Raw genomic sequence first — 21,101 nt, forward strand, 5'->3', positions numbered from 1 at the left:
AGCAAGTGGTTCGGGTCTGGAATGCACTGCCTGGAAGTACGGTGGAGACGGGTTCATTCAGGGCATTCAAAAGGGAATTAGATGATTATTTAAATAGAAACAATGTGCAGGGTTACGGGGACAAGGCAGGAGATTGGCATTAAGTCATAATGTTCGTTTGTGAGTCAGTGCAGACACAATGGGCTGACTGACCTCCTTCTGCGCCGTAACAATTCTGCGATTTTGTGGAATGATCGTGAACGCAGATTCTTATACTTCCGGTATATATTTGTGTTTGGTGTGGTTTCAGTGCTTGAGCAAAGCATCATTGTTTACTTATGTGACTAAAACAAATTAAATTAACCGGGACAAAGAATGATGAATGGGAATGTTGCCTTTAAACACAAAGTTCAGATGGAGGTGTGAAAGTAATGAATATGCCTGATAAATCAAAGCTACTGGATCAAGGGGAGAAAATACAGCTGTGATTATTTGAGCAGCACCATTTTTGGTCCTGGCAGCTGCCGACTTCATCGCTTGCTATGACGTAAGGGAGTAGCAAAATCGACTACGTATGCCTAGTGTTAGTAGTGAAGACAGCATTTATAATTGACTATGGTCTGTTCCTTACCTATGTGCCTTTGTACTTAGCAAACTTTCTGCTCTGTTTGTTTTTCTGCCTTCATGAAGAGTCTGCCTTGCTATGTCATTTTATTGAAATCATTATTTGGGCTTTGTTCCCCCATCTCTTGATTTCCCTTGAATCCTGCAGGAAGAGGAGACTGAGGGAAGATAACACACCATTCAGCAGCTTTGGGTGGAATCTTCCTTTCTGGAGTCTAAGTCCAGTGGTGGCATTCTCATTGGGCAGCAGGATGGCTAGTCATGCGCAAATTTCTAGAAATGTTCAGCTCATTAATTATGCATCCATGAGGATCACAGTGAATCTCGTGATAGGACGGGCAGGAAGTCACCCACCTTGCCATTACCTCATGGGGTCGAAGGTCCTGGCTCCATATTTAAACAGCACCCAGAAGCTATTCACTCAATGCAGGCCAGGAGCTCCCCAATACTCCTCCAGACTCCTTGCAGTCACAACTCATACCTGAAGAAACTGGCAGATGTGAGCTCCCACATTCTGGGAAATATGAAGGCACCTCTGGCATTGCTTCTCACCCATTTCGAGATAAGAACATCGCTTGCAATACATCCATGGTTGGGTCAATGCTCACCATTTCAGTGGACCCTGTTTACCAGCATCTTGATCTTCTTGAGACCCTGCTGCCTCTTGTTGTTCAGGCCATTACTCTTCCTGGCCCTGTGCCAACCTGTGATGGGCCCTCCCTCTGTTCATCTGGATGAGAACCATGACCAAAGCAGGGTTACCTGCATCCTGCATTATCAACACCCCAGTGGATCTGTGAAAGAATTGAAGTGATAAATTTAGTGAACTTGTCTTTCACAGGTTTCTCTCCATCTCAAAGCCAGCAGGCAAGTATAAAGCCCTTCGCCTGGGCTCCTCCGAGACATGGCATCCCCACCCCAACTTTTCAGGTGAAGGACATCCTGGAGGGCAGAGATGGGTGTTCCTCCCATTCATACATGACCATCCATGGAGATATTGCTGTTTGACCAGGATGATGAGAGTCATGTGCAAGAAGCCTCCCTCTGACACTATTCTGCTTGCCTCCAATAGCCTCAAGACTTTATGGAGAGATCACCACCTTGGTAGCATAGAAAGACTAACCACATGAGCCCTTGCCAGCCATGTCCATTCACCCAGGAGAATGGTTGTTTAGGGTCGTGAGTTGGCTACCGTCAACCAGCTGGGCCCCTTGGAGGCATTCCACCTCCCTCCCTTCCTTGTCTATGCCTCTGACTGCAGCCGATGGCAAATGGCACAGAATGAATGGCAGCTCCACACATTACTGGGATCTCGATGCTATGAGACCCATGAGTAGGGGACAAACCTGCTGCCATGTGGGCTTCACCCGAGAGAAGAGAATACAACTAAGCATGGTTGACATCCAGTTGCTGCTTAATTATTAGAATGTTGCTATAGTCGGCCACTTGTGCTGACCATGAACTCCACTCGCCCAAAAAGACCCTCCTCCCACCTCGAGGGATCTCACTGATTGACTAATTGCAGGGTCATGTCAGATTTGAAAAATAGTGTGCATCACCTTCCAGACTTGGTCCACCACCTTCTCCCCTCCCCCTTCACCCACCAACTTCCCTCCCACCATTACCCTTGATCCACCCTTTTCCCACCATTGAACCTCCCCGTTTTACCACAGACCATGTCACAATCCACTTCCACATGCCTTCCCTCCCCTCAAAGCTGACACCGCTATCGCCCCCAGGCCAATCCTGACCCTGATTCCTTCTGTTATCTGAGCCACCTGTCTAGTCTCTCTCCTTGACCGCCCACCCCCCATGAGACCTTCAGCTACCAAACTCTCACCCTGAACCTGCCACCCTACCACATACCACTCCCCCCTCTGACTGTGACAGTTCTCTCCTATCACCTGTAGCCTGAGTTCACAAGCCCCCCAGGACCCCACCGTCAACACAACTGACCTCACCCTCTAAGTCGCTCTCTCCCTTCACTTCCCCAGACACTTTATCCCCTATCCTTCTCAGGACATTCTTCTCACCCACTTTCCCTGCTTGGCCTGCCTCCCATGTCCAGCCTTGTTGCAGCTTTTGCTACCAGCACTCAATATGAATGAAGTTATGTGAGGCCCCCAAGAAGACATAGTCCACATCCACTGATCTCAGAGTCATGAAAGAGGTGAAGCCCGCAGGTGCGCACCACTTATATACAGTCGTAAAAAAGAACTTTCTAAACTCTCACTGGCAGGGAACCTAATTTGGAGGGCGAACTTAATTCCGGCAAAGTGGTCTTTTTATGAGCATGCATGAGATGCTAATACATGCAAATGGGACTCCCGACATTCTTTGTCAGGAAACTCATCCTGCCTTGAAAGGGAGAACAAAATTCCAACAGTTTATTCTGCTGTTGGGAAACAGATTTTTTGCCTCCTGCCAAATTAAGTGCCCCTGGCTGCCACAATTCCTGCGGCTGACGGGAGTGGAAAATTCCACCCTTGGAGCTGAGCAGGTGCTTAATAGTACACAGTTGAAAAGAAGAAAGCAGAATAAGGATGGAATTTATAAAATTAACGCACAAGAAGCCTAGTCAATATTCTTTGTGCAATGTCTTCAATGACCACATGGAGGCATGATCGCATTCTTTGTTAAATCCAAAGTTTCATAAGCTAAAAGGTGAAAAGTCCTTGATGCCTCATTTGTATTTCGTTACTTTCCTTAAATAAATGCAGTGATATTTAAGAAAGAGACTCTGATTTTTTTTTTATTTTCTTATTTTTTGAGCAGCTTTTCTTTCCTTTCAGATAAATATTTAGTAGAAGAGTTCCAATGTGAAGAGCAGGAGAGAATCATTTCAGTTAAGAGGTGGGAACCAGCCTAGCTCCACTGACTTCAGGCAAAAGAATCACATTTTACCACATTGTTTCCTCTAGTCAGTAGATACTGTTAAACTTTTGGCATCATGTTAAACTAAAAAGTGCAGCTTCTGACCCATTCTGAAACAAATGCCACTGAATTAAATACCCGCTAATGCACACATTAGATGCCTGTGTACTGACATCAGTGGAGTGAGATTGCTCTTTTTCCTCCTCTTCAAATGTCTATTTGCTAGGGTCTGTAGGAGGGTCCTTTGATTAGGGGATTTTCTATTCAAAAAAGATGGTTATTTAGATCCATTATTGTTATTCAGACTGTTAAAGTTGTCACTGCAATAGACTTGGTGCTCTGATGAATTAGATATTAGCAGAATTTTTCAGCTAGTGTGAAGGGGCGGGCCCAACGCACCGACGCATTAAATGACACGCGATGACGCTGGGCATGCGTCCCGATGTCACTGTGCGCCATTGCGATATTTCGTTTGGTGGGCGTGTGCCAGAGCCAGCTGCACAGCCATCAAAATGTAAACAGCTTATTAAGGCCATTAAGAAATTAATTGAACCACCTGTGAACACTGACCGGTTGGCGGGCAGGTGAAAAGCCCAAGTGGCCTTCATCTTTTTAAGGAAACCTCATCCATGAATGGGATGAGGTTTTCTAAAGCTTTTATTAAATAAACAAACAAAATTTCATAAATATAAAAACATGTCCCAACTCATGTGACACAGTCACATGAAGGGATATGTTAAAATAATTTTTTACACCTTTTAATTAATAATTTTAATTTCGATTCAATCTCCCTGAGGCAGCTCCGTGCCTCAGGGAGATTGAAGCGCTCTTTCATGCGCATGCCCTTAATTGGCCTGCTCGCGTAAAATGGTGACGCAGAGCTGATCGCAGGTGGTGATTGCAGGCGCCTGCCCCCGCCTGCTCCTGCCAAGCCCGCCCGCCATATGAAAAATTCTGCCCATTGTTTTATTCCTGGGATGTAGTTTTGAACACAGCCCAGTCTAATTGTCTAATGGTTGCAAATCCCTTTTGTCTGCTGGCTGTATAAGTGTTTTGGGGGCATTTTAATGCAAGCCCTAATAGGTATATTCTTAAAGTGGGTAGAAAGTAGCTATAAACTAGTATCCTCACTTAGACAGGTGAGAAGGCTTGGTGTCACAAGTGGAAAATGTTATAGTAGTGCAATATTTGTTCTGAGAAAGGGTTTAGATGCATTTTAATGGACAAATAACAAGACATATACTCTGTGTCTAATCATATTTTAGATGAGTTTGAAGTGCTTGTTCCAGATCCTCAGTAAGTGAAATCAAAAATATGTCAATATTCACCTTACTTCCACCACTGCTGAAAACCTTTGTCACATTATTGCCACACCCAGGCTCATCACCAACCACTCCTCCATGTCCTCCTTACACAGGCCACAAGGGGTATATGTTCAACTTGTTTTCCAGGTGTATAACTGGCATTGCTGACCAACAGGTATGAAAGTCTTGCAGTTTTTATAACAGGCAGCCAATCCATATTGGCAGCTTTACACCCAGGCAGCAAGTTCGAACTCTTTGTACAGCAGTCAAAACTTTGCCACTTGCATTGTCTTGCACGAAGAAAATTATTCTGTATTAACATCATTTACTTTGATGAGAAAAAGTACACAGGTGAAAAATTCATTCATAATTTCATTTCTTTTTTATGTTTTCCAATTTGCTTGTTTATCATGTTATTTTTTTCTGCTGTATAAAACATTTCCTCCCACAAACATTATTCTGTGGCTAAGAGAGTGAGTGGATCATTTGCTCTCAGGTCTCAGATCTCTGCCATGGGCATTCTAAAATTACTAACTGTGAAGTTCAGGATGATGGTCTGAGATCACTTGTTGTGACTGAGTATCTGACTGCTGCTTGGTGCCTCTCAAACGATCAAGGTAAGCCTGACAAATATTAGGTTCAGAGTTAAGGATTCAATAGCATAGCTCACCTTTGTTATTTAATATGTGATACAGCAACTCACTGTATCACCAGAAGATACATTAGTAATTATTTTCCATTAAAGAGGTAGATTATCAGGAATATGTGGATATTGTATCAACATGATTGACATTTGCCTATGCCTCTCCCTTCTCGACTATTCTCAGAAACCGAGGGCTAAAGGGTAGAGGTCAGTGACATCGGTACACAAATAGTATTGTCCTAACTGATCCCTTAGGAAAACACTTGATATTTTTAAAATGAGACTAAGTTTGCAATTTTAGTTCAACCTGTACAATAAAAGGATTATAAAGCTCTGCAGGTTTCATTTAACCCTTTGTAATTTTAAAGATTCATTTCTGAACTTCACCATAGGTTTAATCCAAATATGGAGGCAAGAGCTGACTTCAGAAGGAAAGATGGGAGTAGCTGCCCCTTGACATCAATGCAGCATTTGATCTAGTGTGGCAACAAAGAGGCTCTAGTAAAATTGACGTCAATGGGGAAAACAGCAGGACCTGGACAACTTCCAGGCTTGGGCTGACAAGTAGTAGGTAACATTTGTGACTAATAAATGCCAGGTAATGGGCAGCTGCAACAAAACCCAATTCACTCCCATGAACATCAGGCACTACCATCACCAAGAACCCCATCATCAACATGCTTGGGTCAAGAGGTTGAACTGATCCAGTCATTTTAACACCAATATTAAAAAAACAGAGACTGGATGTCCTGCAATGAATGGTTCACCCCTTGACCTCACAAAGCCTCTCCATCAGAATAGTGATGGAATACTCACCGCTCATTTAAATGATTGCAGCTGTAAGGCAACAGCATTCATGAAACTCAACATCATTCAGAACAGAAAAGTTCTCTTAATTGGTGCCCCGGCCATTGAACTCAAATATCACCAGTGCACTATAGCTGTTATAGAGTCATAGAGACATAACAGCACAGAAGGAGGCCATCCTGCTCATCTTTTGAATGAGCTATCTACCAAACAAAATTGTAGCAAATCATCATACCTAATTTAACATCACCTTCCAGTTTTACATGAGCAGCATGATCATAAGAACACTGTCACTTCCAAATCCCCATTTAAATCATATGTCATTCTAAATCTAGATTACCATCATTCCTTCATGATCATTAGGTCAGAATCCTGAATTATATCGAACACTATCATAGAAACAATTTCACCACAAGAACTAGAGTGGTTCAGGGAGAAATCTCACCACCACAGCCTACATAGGAATAAATACAAGAAGACAGCCCAGCAAATGCAGGCCAGTCAGTTTAACCTTGGTGGTGGGAAAGCTTTCAGAAACTATGGCCAGATTCTTTGGGTCGGCATAAGGGGGCAGGTCCCGCTCGCCAACACGTAAAATGATGCGTGGTGAAGTCAGGCGTGCATCCCGAATTCACCACGCATCATTCAGATCTTCAGTTCAGCAGGCGCGCAACAGAGTCGGCTGCTCTCCCGCTGAACTGTCAAAGGCCTATTAAAAACTAATTAAAGTAATTAATGGAACTGTCCGTCCAACCTTAAGGGCAGGCAAAGAGCCCAGGCAGCCTTCGCATTTATCATGAAACATCATCCACGGGTGGATTTATAATTCAAATAAAATTTTTTATTAAAATTCATTGACATGTCCCAGCTCATGTGACACTCACATGAGGGGACATGTCTGAAAATGTTTTTTTCCTCTCTTTATTTAAATTTTTCAAAATGTAATTAAGCTTCCTGAGGCAGCTCTATGCTGCTGGGAGATTTCTGTGTTGTTTCGCGCTAGGAGGGCCTTAATTGGCCCACCCACATAAAATGGCGGCGTGCAGACGATTGCGGGTGCGCCCGCCCATACCCACTTCCGCTTAGCTCCCCCCCCACCCATGGGGAGAAAATTCTCCCCTATGACTCAAGACAAAATAATCACTTTGGGAAATGTGGGTTAATTAAGGAAAGCCAGCACAGATTTGTTAAGGGCAAATTGTGTTCAATTAACTTGCTTAAGTTTTTTGATGAGGTAGTGGAGAGGATTGATGAGGGTGATGCCATTGGTGTGGAGCACATTGCAAAAGGTATTCGACAAATTGCTGCATAACAGACTTGTGAGCAAAGTTCCAGCTCATGGAATGAAAGGGACAGTAGCAACATGGATACAAAATTGGCAGAGAGTAGTGGTGTGCAATTGTTTTTGAACTGGTGTAAAGTTTTTAAGTAGAGTTCCCCAGGGTTGGTGTTAGGACCCCTGCTCTTCCTGATATACATTAATGTCAATTACAAAAAACAACTTTCTTTCTCACTGATAATAGAGGACAGGCCTCAGAGTTTCCGCGCATGTTGGGACTGGGAGCATGCTGTGCATGTGCATTCCAGCATTTTAAATTCTATGGGCAGAGGACTATGATCCCTAGCAGGCTATGAGTTTCAAAACTGTGCGGCAGTATCTCTAGCCGTGCGTGTTCTCTTCCAGGTTTCTCTTCCGGCTGCTAAAAGGCTCAGCCATCTTGACACCAGTGCACCTATGAAAAAGGGAAAATGGCACAAAAACCTGGGTCATGTTACTACAGTGGAGCATGTTTGCAGAGAAGAGTACCAGGCAGGGGACAGGGAGAGTGGACAGGGAGACGTCCCAAAGGGAGAGTGGTCAGGAGAAGGTCCAAAATAAGAAGAAAGAGGAGTGGAGAAAGAAGCTCCAAGCTGAAAAAGGAATTCTCAGATTATTAAGTGGTGAGAGCTCAGGAGAAGCCCTGGTGATTGAAAAGGGCTTGGGAGAAGCCCTGAAGATCCAAGAAGGCAGCAGAGGTTTGGTGTCTCCATGCTGTGGATCATTGAGATGAACATAATCCTTTGCAACAGTAGTCTGTTTGGCATGGCCAAAGAGCTGAAGTTGTGTTTGTGAGTTGGTGCTTGAATGCATGCTTGGGAATCCAGGCAATGGAGTCTTGGGAGACAAGACTGAAGGTGGGATGTCATTGATGCCATCCGAGTTGGAGTGACATTTGGAGAGAATTCCAAGATTAGATTTTCATAGATGAAGACTGTAATCCCTCGTGAGAGGGAATGAGTTTGGTTGATTCACAGCGTTACTGATGTGGGTTGTTGAGAAATTCATGGAAACTGTCTTGGTTGCATCTGGCATTTATTGTGCAGTGTGGTGTGTTCAACCACAGTTTGTCTGCTAACTCAGATGTACCTCAAATTACCTATTCATTTTTTTTTGTTCATTTGCGGAATGTGGGCATTGCTGGCTAGGTCACCATTTATTGCTCATTCTAATTGCCCTTATGAAGGTGGTGGTGAGCTGCCTTCTTGAGCCACTGCAGTCTCTGTGGTGTAAGTACACCCACAGTACTGTTCAGAGGGGAGTTCCAAGATTTTGACCCAGCAACAGTGAAGGAACGGCCAAGTCAGGATGGTGAGTAACTTGGAGGGGACTTGCTTGTGTCTGCTGCCCTTGTCCTTCTAGATGTTCATGGTGGTGGGTTTGGCAGGTACTGTCTAAGGACCCTTGGTGAGTTTCTTCAGTGCATCTTGTAGATGGTACACGCTGTTGCTACTGTTCATCGGTGGTGGAGGGGGTATGTTGGACGGGGTGCCAATCAAATAGGCTGCTTTGTCCTGGATGGTGTTAAGCTTCTTAAGTGTTGTGGGAGCTGCACTCATCCAGGCAAGTGGAAAGTATTCCATCACATTCCTGACTTGTGCCTTGCAGATGGTGAACAGTCTTTGAGGAGTCGGGAGATGAGTCATTTGCTGCAGATTCCTAGCCTCTGACCTGTCCTTGTAGCCACAATGTTTATATGGCTAGTCCAGTTCAATTCCTGGTCAATGGTGACTCCCAGGATGTTAATAGTAGGGTTTCAGTGATGATAATGCCATTGAATGTCAAGGGGTGATGGTTGGATTCTCTCTTGTTGGAGATGGTCATTGCCTGGCACTTGTGTAGCGCGAATGTTATTGCCACTTGTCAGGCCAAGCCTGGGTATTGTCCAGGGCTCCCTACATATAGACATGAACTGCTTCAGTATCTGAGGGGTCACGAATGGTGCTGAACATTGTGCAATCATCAGCGAACATCCCCACTTCTGACCTTATGATGGAAGGAAAGTCATTGATGAAACAGCTGAAGATGGTTGGGCCTAGGAGAGTAACCTGAGGAACTCCTGCAGTGATGTCCTGGAACTGAGAAGACTGATCTCCAACAACCTCAACCAAGTTCCTTTCTGCTAGGTATGACTCCAACCAGCGGGGAGTTTTCCCCCGATGACAATTGACTCCAGTCTTGCTAGGTCTCCTTGATGCCACACTCAGTCAAATGCCTTGATGCCAAGGGCAGTCACTCTCACCTCACCTTTGGAATTCAGCTCTTTTGTCCATGTTTGAACCAAGGCTGTAATGAGATCGGGAGCTGAGTGCTTTTGGTGGAACCCAAACTGGGCGTCAGTGAGTAGGTTATTGCTAAGCAAGTGCTGATTGATAGCACTGTTGATGACCCTTGACAAAGGCATTAAAGAGGGTGTCAAAATAGTTCATAAGAATAATTCCAGGTATGAGGAACTTCAGTTACGTAGGTGGATTGGAGAAGGTGCGGCTGTTAACCTTGGAAAAGAGAAAGTTGAGAGGAGATTTGGTAGAAATATTCAAAATCATAATGGTTCTGTACAGAGAGGTTCTGTACAGGGAGAAACTGTTCCTATTGGTGGAAGGATCATGAAGAAGTGGACACAGATTTAAAGTAATTGGCAAAAGAAGCAATGGCGAGATGAGGAAATCTTTTTTTAACACAGCAAGTGGTTGGGATCGGGAATGCACTGCCTGAGAGTGTAGTGGAGGCAGATTCAATCATCACAGTCAAAAGGGAATTGGATCATTATCTGAAAGGGAAATGTTGCAGGCTGTGGTGACAAGGCAGGGCAGTGGCACTTGATTAATTGCGCTTGTGGAGAGCCAGCACAGACACAATGAGCCAAATAACTTCCTCTGCGCTGTAACCATTCTGTTTCTTTGACATCTCGTTGGACATCAACCACTAAAAACACACTTGAACAGTTTGTAATGATCACCGGTACAAGAAAGTACGATTACAGCCTTGAAATCACTCCAATTTGTTTGTTACTTTGTACCATAAATTTCAAATGTGCAATTTTATTCTCCTATAAATTGAGCCTGTTTTTTGTCAATAGCCAAAGCGGTCAGTGTTATTGGTGTATGATGATGCTCTTATCAAAAGATTAATGATTTTGATTTAACAATTGAATATCTATTCAATAATTATCAAAAAATTATAAATTAGGAAAAAAGGACTTGCAATTATCTAACACCTTTCATGACCTCAGGGCATCCTAACGTGCTTTACAGCCAGCAAAGTACTTTTGAAATGTAGTCACTGTTCTAATGTAGGAAATACAACAGCCAATTTGTGCATTGCAAGCTCCCACAAGCAGCAATGTGATAACGGCAAGATTTTGTGATATTGATCAAGGGGAAAATATTGGCCAAGACGCCAGGGATAAGCCCCCTGCTCTTTTTCAAAATTGTACCAAGAGATCTTTCACATCCTCCTGAAAAGACAGAGAGAGCTACAAGTTAACATTTCATCCAAAAGAGAGTGTGCTCCAGCAATGCAGCACTGAATTTTGAGTCTAGATTTTTGTGCTCAAGTGTGAATGGGACTTTAACTCACAGCCTTCTGACTTAGATGAGAGATTGCTACCAGCTGAGCCAGGGCTAACAGTAAATATATAATAAAATGACTGTGGCCAGTATATATATCACTGATTTTTAGTTATCATGTTTCAATTAAGGAAGAGTTAATAATGTAGAATATTTACATTTGTGTTTTCTCAGATATTTTGTGGAGATAAATGTACATTAAAAATAAAACTATATCATATCAAATCCATATTGATTCTACACAGGGCCCCTGCCAGGAGGAAATGCAACGAGCCATTGAAAGGATAATTGTGATTCAACAGCATGCTAACGAAGAGCTTTACAGGTTTCACATCCCAAACTGTGATAAGAGAGGATTCTATAACCTGAAACAGGTATGTGGATTTTTGCTGTTAAAATGATAGTGAGGGATATAGAATTCCAAAAACAAGAGTAGGTCATTCAACCCTTAAGTTTGCACAGTAAATTAGATAATGGTTCTTTTGTTGTGTGGTAGGGGTTTAGGTAGGGTTTTGGGGATTGGCTAGTCTCCCAAAAATATGCTGCTCAGGTCTGCAGTCTCTTTAACAATAATTGTTTACTTACGGCAAGTATTTACACATTTGGACCTCCACATGAGTTCAGAGCTTCTGCTCTCTTCAAGATCCCTCTTACTATTCAGTCAAACGATGTGACATCATAATTATATCAGCATCATGTATGCTTCTGATGTTAACCCTTTACTCTGGCATATGACATCATGGCACATTTACTCCTTCCATGCCTTCTAAAGTGTTAGACATTGTTTGCTGGAAAATTTCTGTAGTGCTCGTGATTCCAAAGGGCAATTTATTGAAACAATAACGACTTAATGGTGTTATAAATGTGGTCAATAATCTGGATTCTTTGTCCAGAGGCAACTGCCAAAATCCACTGTTCACATTCAATTTGGTAAATATAATATACCTGACCAGTTTGGCAAGGCTCTCATCCACTGAGGCCATCAGGTGGATCTCAGGCTCCACTGATTTGTTTACTTGAGTTAAATCCACTCAGATTCCTATAGATTAATTTGGTTTTCAGACTGTAACCTTTCCTGAAAAACATTTTGTTGGCATGGTGACCAGTGAGGTAACCCCTTGCTGCTGCATCTTTTCAATTTCACCCTTTGCTTTGTCCAAGAATGGATGAGGGACTTTCCTTGGTGTAAAGAGGCAAATTAGTTTAGGATGATATGGTACTCAGTCTTTAATTTCCCTAGCCCTGTAACCAATTTTAGGAATTCATTTTGGAATGTAGTGCTGTAATTTTCATCAGCAACTTTGTCGACCTTACAAATTAATTTCAGTTTTAGGCATGCCTTTCTGCTTAGTAGAGAGCATTCTTGACTTTGAATGACATAGGGAGGTTTGAGCATTTCTCAATCTTTATATTTCAGCTTTGCCATGAGTTGGCATGAGTCGGTACCCCAGGACCTTGTAATTTGATAGATGAGGGTTGCAATGTAACCTGCTTGAACCATTTAACATCACCTGATAAATTAGAAACCCCTGCTCTTGTATCTTACTTAAACTCTGTTGGATGTTCATCCAATTCAAATTTAACACTCCAGCACTCATTTTCAGGGTCATTTATCTCCTCTAAGACGGTTAATTCCTGTTCTTGCCATTCTTCCACTTGTGTGGTTCGGTTTTAAAATTTTCCCCCTCCTTTTACAGGTTGTCAGTGTTTTCGAGCAACAAACAGTTTTGAAGTGGCCCATTTTTCAACAGTTATGACACTCTGACACCCCCCCTGCTCCACCCCCCTGGACATTCTTCCCATTTTTGTGGTTTGTTCCTGCCACACCAGAGACAATTCAAACTGGTGGTTGGCACGCTTTCCCCTATTTTCTCAGGCTTAAGCTATGGTGTGCTTACATTTTACAGCCTACAAATTGATTGGTCTCACTTGATCTCCTCCATGAGACCACTGCTTCCCCTCGAATGAACACCCAAATCGGTTTCCTAAGTTCCATTTGTTTTGTGATCTGATTTCACCAGCTTTAAATCCTCTCTTGTCTGTAAAAAATCTAATTATGCTTCATTTAGGACCTTGACTACAATTTATTGCAAATCAGCTCGCCTTTTAAATTCCATAAGCATAGTCCTCTGCCAGCCTATAGAGATTGTTGATGAATGAATCCAAGCTTTTGCCTGGCCTTTGCTTTCTTCTATTTAATTTAGCCCTCTTGATTATTAAATTCCAATACACCCTAAAATAAGAGTCAAAGGCATGCAAGACTTCATAAGAAGTTGAAGTTTCATTAACACCCTGTCATGCTATCATGTTATCAGCGATAGATCCTACAGCATAAATTAGAGTACTGACATGATCTTTTTGGTCTTTTTAATGTAATCCTGAAGCAGTTCTATACCTTGTGAACTTTTTTCTCCAGTTGTCCCAGTTGTGGGCGTTCTGCACTCTGAAATGGTTCTGGGAGTGGTAGTGTGGATTCCATGCTTCTGCTGAGCCCTGGAATTGTTCCTGTTTCTGTGCTGCTGCTTGCTGCTTCAGGCCTGTGTTCACTGCTATCTGATCTCTAGATCTATGTTACAGCTTGCATCTGCTGCTCTCGCAATGTTCTGTTCTCTTGGTGAGTCTTCTAATTTTTTTTTCTTTTATTCTTCCTTCGAGGATCTCTTCCCTTGCCATCCCTGTAGCTTATTTCAATTTTTGTTGAGTTTTTTAATCACTGCTATCATGTTTCATTATGTGATAGGGGTTTGGACAGAGTTTTAGGGATTGTCTAGTCCCTCAAAATGGTCGAGTCCATAATCTCCTTACACATAACTGTTTATTTACAGCAAGTATTTACAGATTTGGGCCCCTACACAAAATTAGAACTCCTCCTGTTCCAGATCTCTCTTACTTCTCAGTCATGTGATCTGACAGCACTAATACATCAGTATCATGTATGTTTCTTATGTTAACCCTTACAATGGTAGATCAAAAGCACAACTCTGATCACATTCCTTGGATCCATACCTCTTAATACTCTTGCCTAACAAAATGCTATCAATTTCAATTTTGAAATATTCAATTGATGTAAGCTCAACAGCTTTTTTGGGGAGCGGGTTCCAGATTTGCATTACCATTTGTGAAAAGTGCTTTCTGGCTAACCTGTGAAAACCCTAGCTTAACAATTGTGTCCCCTTGTTCTGGGCTCCCTTACCAGAAGAAATATCGACTCCTGTCTTGGAGTAATTACAAAGCAGAGTTTGAGGTAGAGAGACCTGTCTGTTGAACAATCTGCATATGCTGTTTAGATTTAATATATTCTGGAACAGGCTTGTTTACGAAGTGCAAAAAAAAACCCTTCCAGTCTCATCATCCTATTGATCTCGTTGAAGTGTACAAAATTCTCCTAGGGTTCGACAGGGTATGAACATATGAACTTAAGGAATAGGAACAGAAGTAGACCATTTGATGCCTTGAGCCTGCTATGCCATTCAATAAGATCATGGCTGATCTGTTTCTATTCTGAGTTCCACATTCCCATTTATCCCCAAGAACCTTTGATTCCCTTGCCTAACACGAATCTATCTAACCCTGCCTTAAAAATACTCAATGACCCTGCTTCCACCATCTTCTAAGGGAAAGAGTTCCAAAGTCGCACAACCCTCTGAGAGAAAAAAAATCTCCTCATCTCTGTCCTATAAGGGTGACACCTAATTTTAAAATAGTGGCTCCTAGTTCTGGGCTCACCCGGCAGAGGCAACCTGTCCACCTTGTCAAGACCATTCAGGAAGTCACCCCTCACTCTTCCGAACTCCAGCACTCTTCTGAACAAGCACAGCCTATCCAACCTTTCCTCATAAGACAACTTGCTCATTCCAGGTATCAATCTAGTAAACCTCCTTTGAACCACCTCCAACACATTTTCATCTTTCCTAAAATAAGGAGAGCAAAACTGCACACAGTATTCGAGATGTGGTCTTACCATTGCCCAGTATAACTGAAGCATTACTTTTATGTTCAATTCCTTTCATAATAAGGGATAGCATTCCACTAGCTGTCGTGATTATGTGCTGTACCTGCATACTAACTTTTTGTGACTCATACATGAGGGCCCCTAGATCCCTCTGCACCTCGGAGTTCTGCAGTCATTCTCTGTTTAAGTAATACTCTGCTTTATTATTCTTCCTACCAAAGTGAACAATTTCACATTTTCCCACATTATACACCATCTGCCAAATTTTTGCCCACTTACTCAACTTATCTATGTGCATCTGCATACTCCTTACATAAAAGCAAAGTACTGTGAATGCTGGAAATCTGAAATAAAAACAGAAAATTCTGGAAAAGTTCAATTGGTCTGACAGCATCTGTGGAGAGAGAAACAGAGTTAATGTTTCAAGTACATACTACTCTTCTTCAGAGCAAAAGGTCCAACTCTGAAGGAGAGATTTTCCAGCATTTTCTGTTTTTATTGCAAACTCCTTGGGCAGAATTTTGCCCTTGATGGACAGACGGGCCTCACCGACTCAGCAGCAGGCGGGCAGCCGATCGCCGCCACCGAAATGGGCCCCGCTGCCATTTTAAGTGGGCGGGCCGCCCAACGGGAAGTGCTATGCACTTCCTGTGTGACCTGGGGTTGGGGGGGGATTCCCCAACTGTCAAAGTGTGCTCTTCCGTGCATGCGCATGAAAGAGCGCACATCGCCCTGAGACTAAGTGCTGCCTCGGGGAGATCGCTGACAGCGTTTGAAAGTTTAAAGATAGAAAAATAAAAATATTATTAACATGTCCCCCTCATGTCACATGAGATGGGACATGTTAATAAATATCACAAAAACTTTAATAAAATTTTTTAAAAACCGACATGAAACCTCATCCCGCCGGTGGATGAGGCTTCATGTTTTTTCAGAAGCCTGCTGGGGCTCCTGGCCTGCCCGCCAACCTTAAGGTTGGACCGGCAGGGCCTTTAATTGATTTAACTACCCTGCCAATGACCTTAATTGGCCATTGACAGGTCAGCAGGCAGGCAGCAGACTTCGCTGTCCCCTCGCCTTCCTGAATATTTAAATGGTGTGGGCGAGCAGGCCCCGCCCCCAGCTCATCGACAGAAAGATTCTGCCCCTTATGTCTTCTTCACAACATACTTTCCTACCTAGACCCTAGTTGAAGGGTCTAGAACCAGGGGACATAGTCTCAGAATAAGAGGTCGGCCATTTCGGACCAGGAAAAGGAGGAATTTCTTCAGTCAGGGGATGATAAATGTTTGGAATTGTCTACCTCAAAGTATGAGTATGTTCAAAACAGAGGTCGATAGGTTTCTAGATACCAATGACATCAAGGAATATGGGCATAATGTGCATTGAGGTAGAAGATCAGCTATGATCATGATCTAATTAAATGGTGATGCAAACTCAGGGGGCCAGATGGCCTTCTCCTGCTCCTATGTTCCTATGTCCTTTGGCACACCAACATGTACTTACTAAATTTTTTTTTATAGCTGGTTTCAGTTCCTCTAGTGGCATCCTATTGTTATTTCCTGCAAACATGCTTGCCTAAATCTTCTCTTCTTTTAGTTGCAAGTCAAGTATTCTGGGAAAAGAAAGGCTAGCAGCTGGGGAAGGACCCAATTCCACTGGGTTCCTGCCTCATCCTTAGTTCCACAGTAATTTCCAATGGAGAAGGTGTGGGCAGGTGTCTTGTTCTCCTGGTTCCCCATTCCAAGGGAAGTTTTGGAGCATATCTTGGGGACACCAGGCTCTTCCAGATATTTGTGCAGTACATTATTCTACATAAATTTCAACTATCATTGTTAGCCCACTTCCATGAATTGTGCAGTTCATTTTGCATCTTCTAAGAGTGCTCACAGGTACCCTTATCCTTCCAGCAGAGTGCATAGACCTAGGATAACATGTTGCAATTGTCTGAGAAATAGCTCATAATGAAGCTATGCTTCTGTAAGGAGGTTGTCACAGAATCATGTCATGTCATGCAGCAAGACTGGCAACAAATTTACACAACTAATGCACTGCTTGTTCAAACCAAGATTACAGCAGTCCTAAAATTCCTCTTTCCGGACTACTGCAAGAGATTTCAGTAATATCAGTCAGCCCCCTGTTCTTGCATCCATTAATGTACAACGGGTAACCACCAGGATCTGATCATGAAGGTTTCTACCTACGATACTGGCAGCTGCCATGATGGGGAGATTCTTCACCTTTTGCACTCTTCACACAGAAGGTGAGAGGCTGACAGCCTGGGGATTGCATTGTATTCAAATTCATGATTAAACTAAAGCCCTGCCTGAGAGGTCCTCTAGTGATGCTTCCACTGGTGGACTGTTCTGATGGCTTCCTGCAATACAGCCTGCATAAGGGTCTCAATATATACCTTCCACCATCACCAACCCGCTAACTTCCCCATCCCCCATTACACGACAAATGATGAGCTGGGATGAAGTTAAAAATGAAAAGAATCGGGGATGTAACCCCAGCCTGTTACAGAGACACCCGTTGCTGGTTTTATGGAGCCAGGTGGTCATACGATGTGGAAACTAAGAGCACTTCATTAACATACTTGCAACAGAGTGCAACTGGAAGCCTGGTTTAATTTTTACAATTGCTGCACATGGCCTGGAAACCAGGCAGTGAAAGGGAAGCAGGAGCTGTCAGCTCCACAAGAAAATGTCTTTTATAGTGCTTCTTCGGCCTCCTTCCTGCAGAGTGTGGCCAATCCCACCCTCCCCTTCAAACCCAGATTTTTTTTTGTATTCGCACGTTTATTGCCCATTTTGTAGTTTACCACAAAGTAACATTTGTGAACATATGAAGTAACATTTTACAAACAGCAAAAAATAACTTCAATATAATTGTAAACATGTTTTCAGTGTATTTCAAATTATAGCATATTTTATTCAGTTTGCCAAACATGTACAAGGGATGTTGCGCTGAAAATAGTGAATGTCTTGATACAATGAACTGAGACTGATTTGCAATGTTTTCCTCTACATCCTGAATATTTTACATGGAATCTGGTAATTTGTTTTTCTTTCCTCCAGTGACTGGAGACAAACGTGAAGTGTGTTGTGACAGTTCATTTATCAATTGGCTGGAATCCCTAGCATAAAATATCTGCTTCTGAATCAGTACCACTGACTCTCCTGAAAGAAATCAGTGTTACGGCTCTCCCAGTGTGGAGCTTTCTTCACTGGGAGGACTGGAAATAATGCAAGCGTGACCCTTGATTTTTCATCTGTAGGATTTTTCAGCATTGCCTTCCTGGCACTCAGAGTGCAGAATGGAAACTTTAACCTGTTCGACAATGGCATTTCAAATGTAGTTCATGAACTATACATGTCGGTCTTCTTGGGAGTATTAACATGCCATCTAGTGGAATATTGAGGGTGCGGGCCAATAAATTAAAAAGAGCCTTTAGAAATTACATCACAGAAGACAATCTTGACGGTTTACCTCTGAAAGCACTCACGCTTCTGAATCCGAAAGTTTTGGGTCCAAGACCCACTTCAGGGACTTCAGCACTTAACCTAGCTTCAAGATGAAAAAGTGCTGCATTATTGGAAGGACTCGCTTTTAATTGAGACATAAGGTACATGACTGGTTACTCTGCTTTTGGTTGTGTTGAGTGAGAGACTAACATTGACTACGACTAAAGAACTCCCTTGTTCTTCAAATAGTGTCATAGGGTCTTTACAGCCACCTAAACAAGCAGACATTGCTTCAGTTTAATGTCTCACGTAAAAGGTAGCATCTCCAACCATTTATCTCCCTATCAGTATTACATCGAAGAGTCAGCCTGAATTAGGCCCAAAAAACCTAAATGTGCCTTGACAAGCTTCTGACACAAGACCTGCATATCTGTATCTCTATATCTGTCTGTCACTGTTAAGAATCTTATCTTTAGGGTATACTTTCATTGTATATTTTTTTAACCACAATGTACTATTTCACATTTTTCTGCAGCTACCACTTGGACAGCCTCTGTACTCTATTCTTCCTCATACTTTATCATCCCTTAATGATTTGCAAAAGAAGCAAATGTGATGTGAGAAAAAACTTATTCACACAGCGAGTGGTTCAGGTCTGGAATGCACTGCCTGGAAGTGTGGTAAAGGCAGGTTCAACTGAGGCACTATTCTCCTCTATTCTTCCTCATACTTTGTCATCCCCTAATTTGGTACTGTCAGTATAGGAATTACTGGTAACTGTTTATCAGGCATGAACAGATATCTCAAACAGCCTTTAGGCCTACGAAGGGCCAATGCCTGTTCAAGGACCCCAGTCACAAGCCGATCACCACTTGAGTGGGATAGGTGTTGGGCCTACTCCACTCAGGAGTCTGCAGTGGTCCCCAACCACTTTTCCTTTCTTTCTCAAAAAACACCATCCTATGGAGCCATAGGTGGTGGTGCTTTTCTGACTCCACAGGAAATGCAATGGCCCCTCCCCCACCCCCCACCCCACCCAGGCCTCACCACACACCTCCAGGCCACAACTTACCTGAAGGTCACTGCTGGTCAGACATGATCACAGAATCACAGAATTGTTACAATGCAGAAAGAGGCCATTCGGCCCATCGTGTCTGCACCTGGTCTCCGATTGACCATTATGACTTAGTGCCATTCTCCTTGCCTTTTCCTTGTAACCCTGCACATTGTTTCCATTTAAATAATCATCTAATGCCCTCTTGACTGCCTTAATTGAACCTGCCTCCACCACACTTCCAAGCAGTGCATTCCAAACCTGAACCACTCGCTGTATGAAAAAGTTTTTTCTGACATCATATTTGCTTCCCTAGCAAATCATTTTAAATCTGTGCCCTCTTGTTCTCAATGCTTTCACAAGCGGGAACCGTTTCTCCCCATCTACTCTATCCAGCCCCCTCATGATTTTGAACACCTCTATCAAATCTCTGTACCTGCCGCTCACTCTCAGTATACAAATCAGGCACAAGGACTAATTTATGTTATTCTCTGCAGAATATTGCAAAAGCCATAAATAAGATGCAGTGATATTCCACATCTGATTGTTCAGTATGCTTTCCTTTTGAACAAGACTGCACACCATCAGTACTAAACCCAGATCATGTGGTTTTGCATGATTACTTTGTGAGGCTACATTGGGAAAAGTTTATTTCTGCGCATTACATGTTTTTTATAAACAGTTTACCTGTTGTTTTCAAAAAGGACAATAAATATTCTGCACTTGTGTTTTCAAAGTGTGAATCGTCACTGGACGGACAGCGTGGAAGGTGTTGGTGTGTTTTTCGCTGGAATGGAAAGAGAATCCCTGGCTCCCATGAAGTGAGAGGTGATCCCCAATGTCACAGGCACGACAGAGGTGTTTCAGCATCAACAGAACAAAATAACTGAAGTGTCTTAAGAAACTGATGAGGCATTAAAATCTTTGCTTTTCTTTCACATGTTACACCACAGCATTTGAAGGTGATATCTGTATGGTTACAGTTATCTTTCTTGTATGTAAGCTATTTATTTCCTGCTTTTTTTTAGTTTAAAGATTTCATTTAAAAAAAAAAATCACATTTAAGATAGCACCTGTATAAATTGTCCAGTGAAATAGTCTACTGTTACTAGCTGCACTTTTGGTTCATTACTAATGTGCATGAGAATAATTCTATAGTGAAAAAACACATGATTGGATTACTCTCAGTTGAAAAAAGTATTATCTAAACAGTCACTGGGCACACTGCAAGTCACTATGTATAATCAATGGTAAGAACACATTTTTATTGCAAGAATGGATCTCATAGCATGAAAATAATGTCAAGCTCAAGTCCCATACCACAGACACAATTGCTGCCAAAGATAATTGATTATTGCCTCCATCAGGATAAAATGTCTTCAAGTCATACATTCATTTTTGAAGTCAATATTTTATAGAACCAAAGCATAGTAGTGTGTTTCAAGGTATGCATGTTTTCAGGTTCCAGTAACTTTTGTTAACTGCTTAAACTTCATTCTTGTGCTTTGTG

General features: G+C 42.5%; 1 protein-coding gene across 1 annotated transcript in view; it reads left to right on the forward strand.

The window, feature by feature from the left end:
- LOC121275916 (insulin-like growth factor-binding protein 4) overlaps nt 1-20,514 on the forward strand; it is a 151,582-nt gene extending 131,068 nt beyond the window's left edge. Inside the window, exons 3-4 of the mRNA XM_041183746.1 lie at nt 11,364-11,492; nt 20,329-20,514. Of these exons, the coding sequence (XP_041039680.1) occupies nt 11,364-11,492; nt 20,329-20,481 (282 nt within the window). The 3' untranslated portion in view covers nt 20,482-20,514. The remainder of the gene's footprint in view (nt 1-11,363; nt 11,493-20,328) is intronic.
- The last annotated feature ends 587 nt before the right edge of the window (nt 20,515-21,101 follow it).

The sequence above is a fragment of the Carcharodon carcharias genome, chromosome 3, assembly GCF_017639515.1.
Source record: "Carcharodon carcharias isolate sCarCar2 chromosome 3, sCarCar2.pri, whole genome shotgun sequence".
In the NCBI taxonomy this organism is placed as follows: domain Eukaryota; kingdom Metazoa; phylum Chordata; class Chondrichthyes; order Lamniformes; family Lamnidae; genus Carcharodon; species Carcharodon carcharias.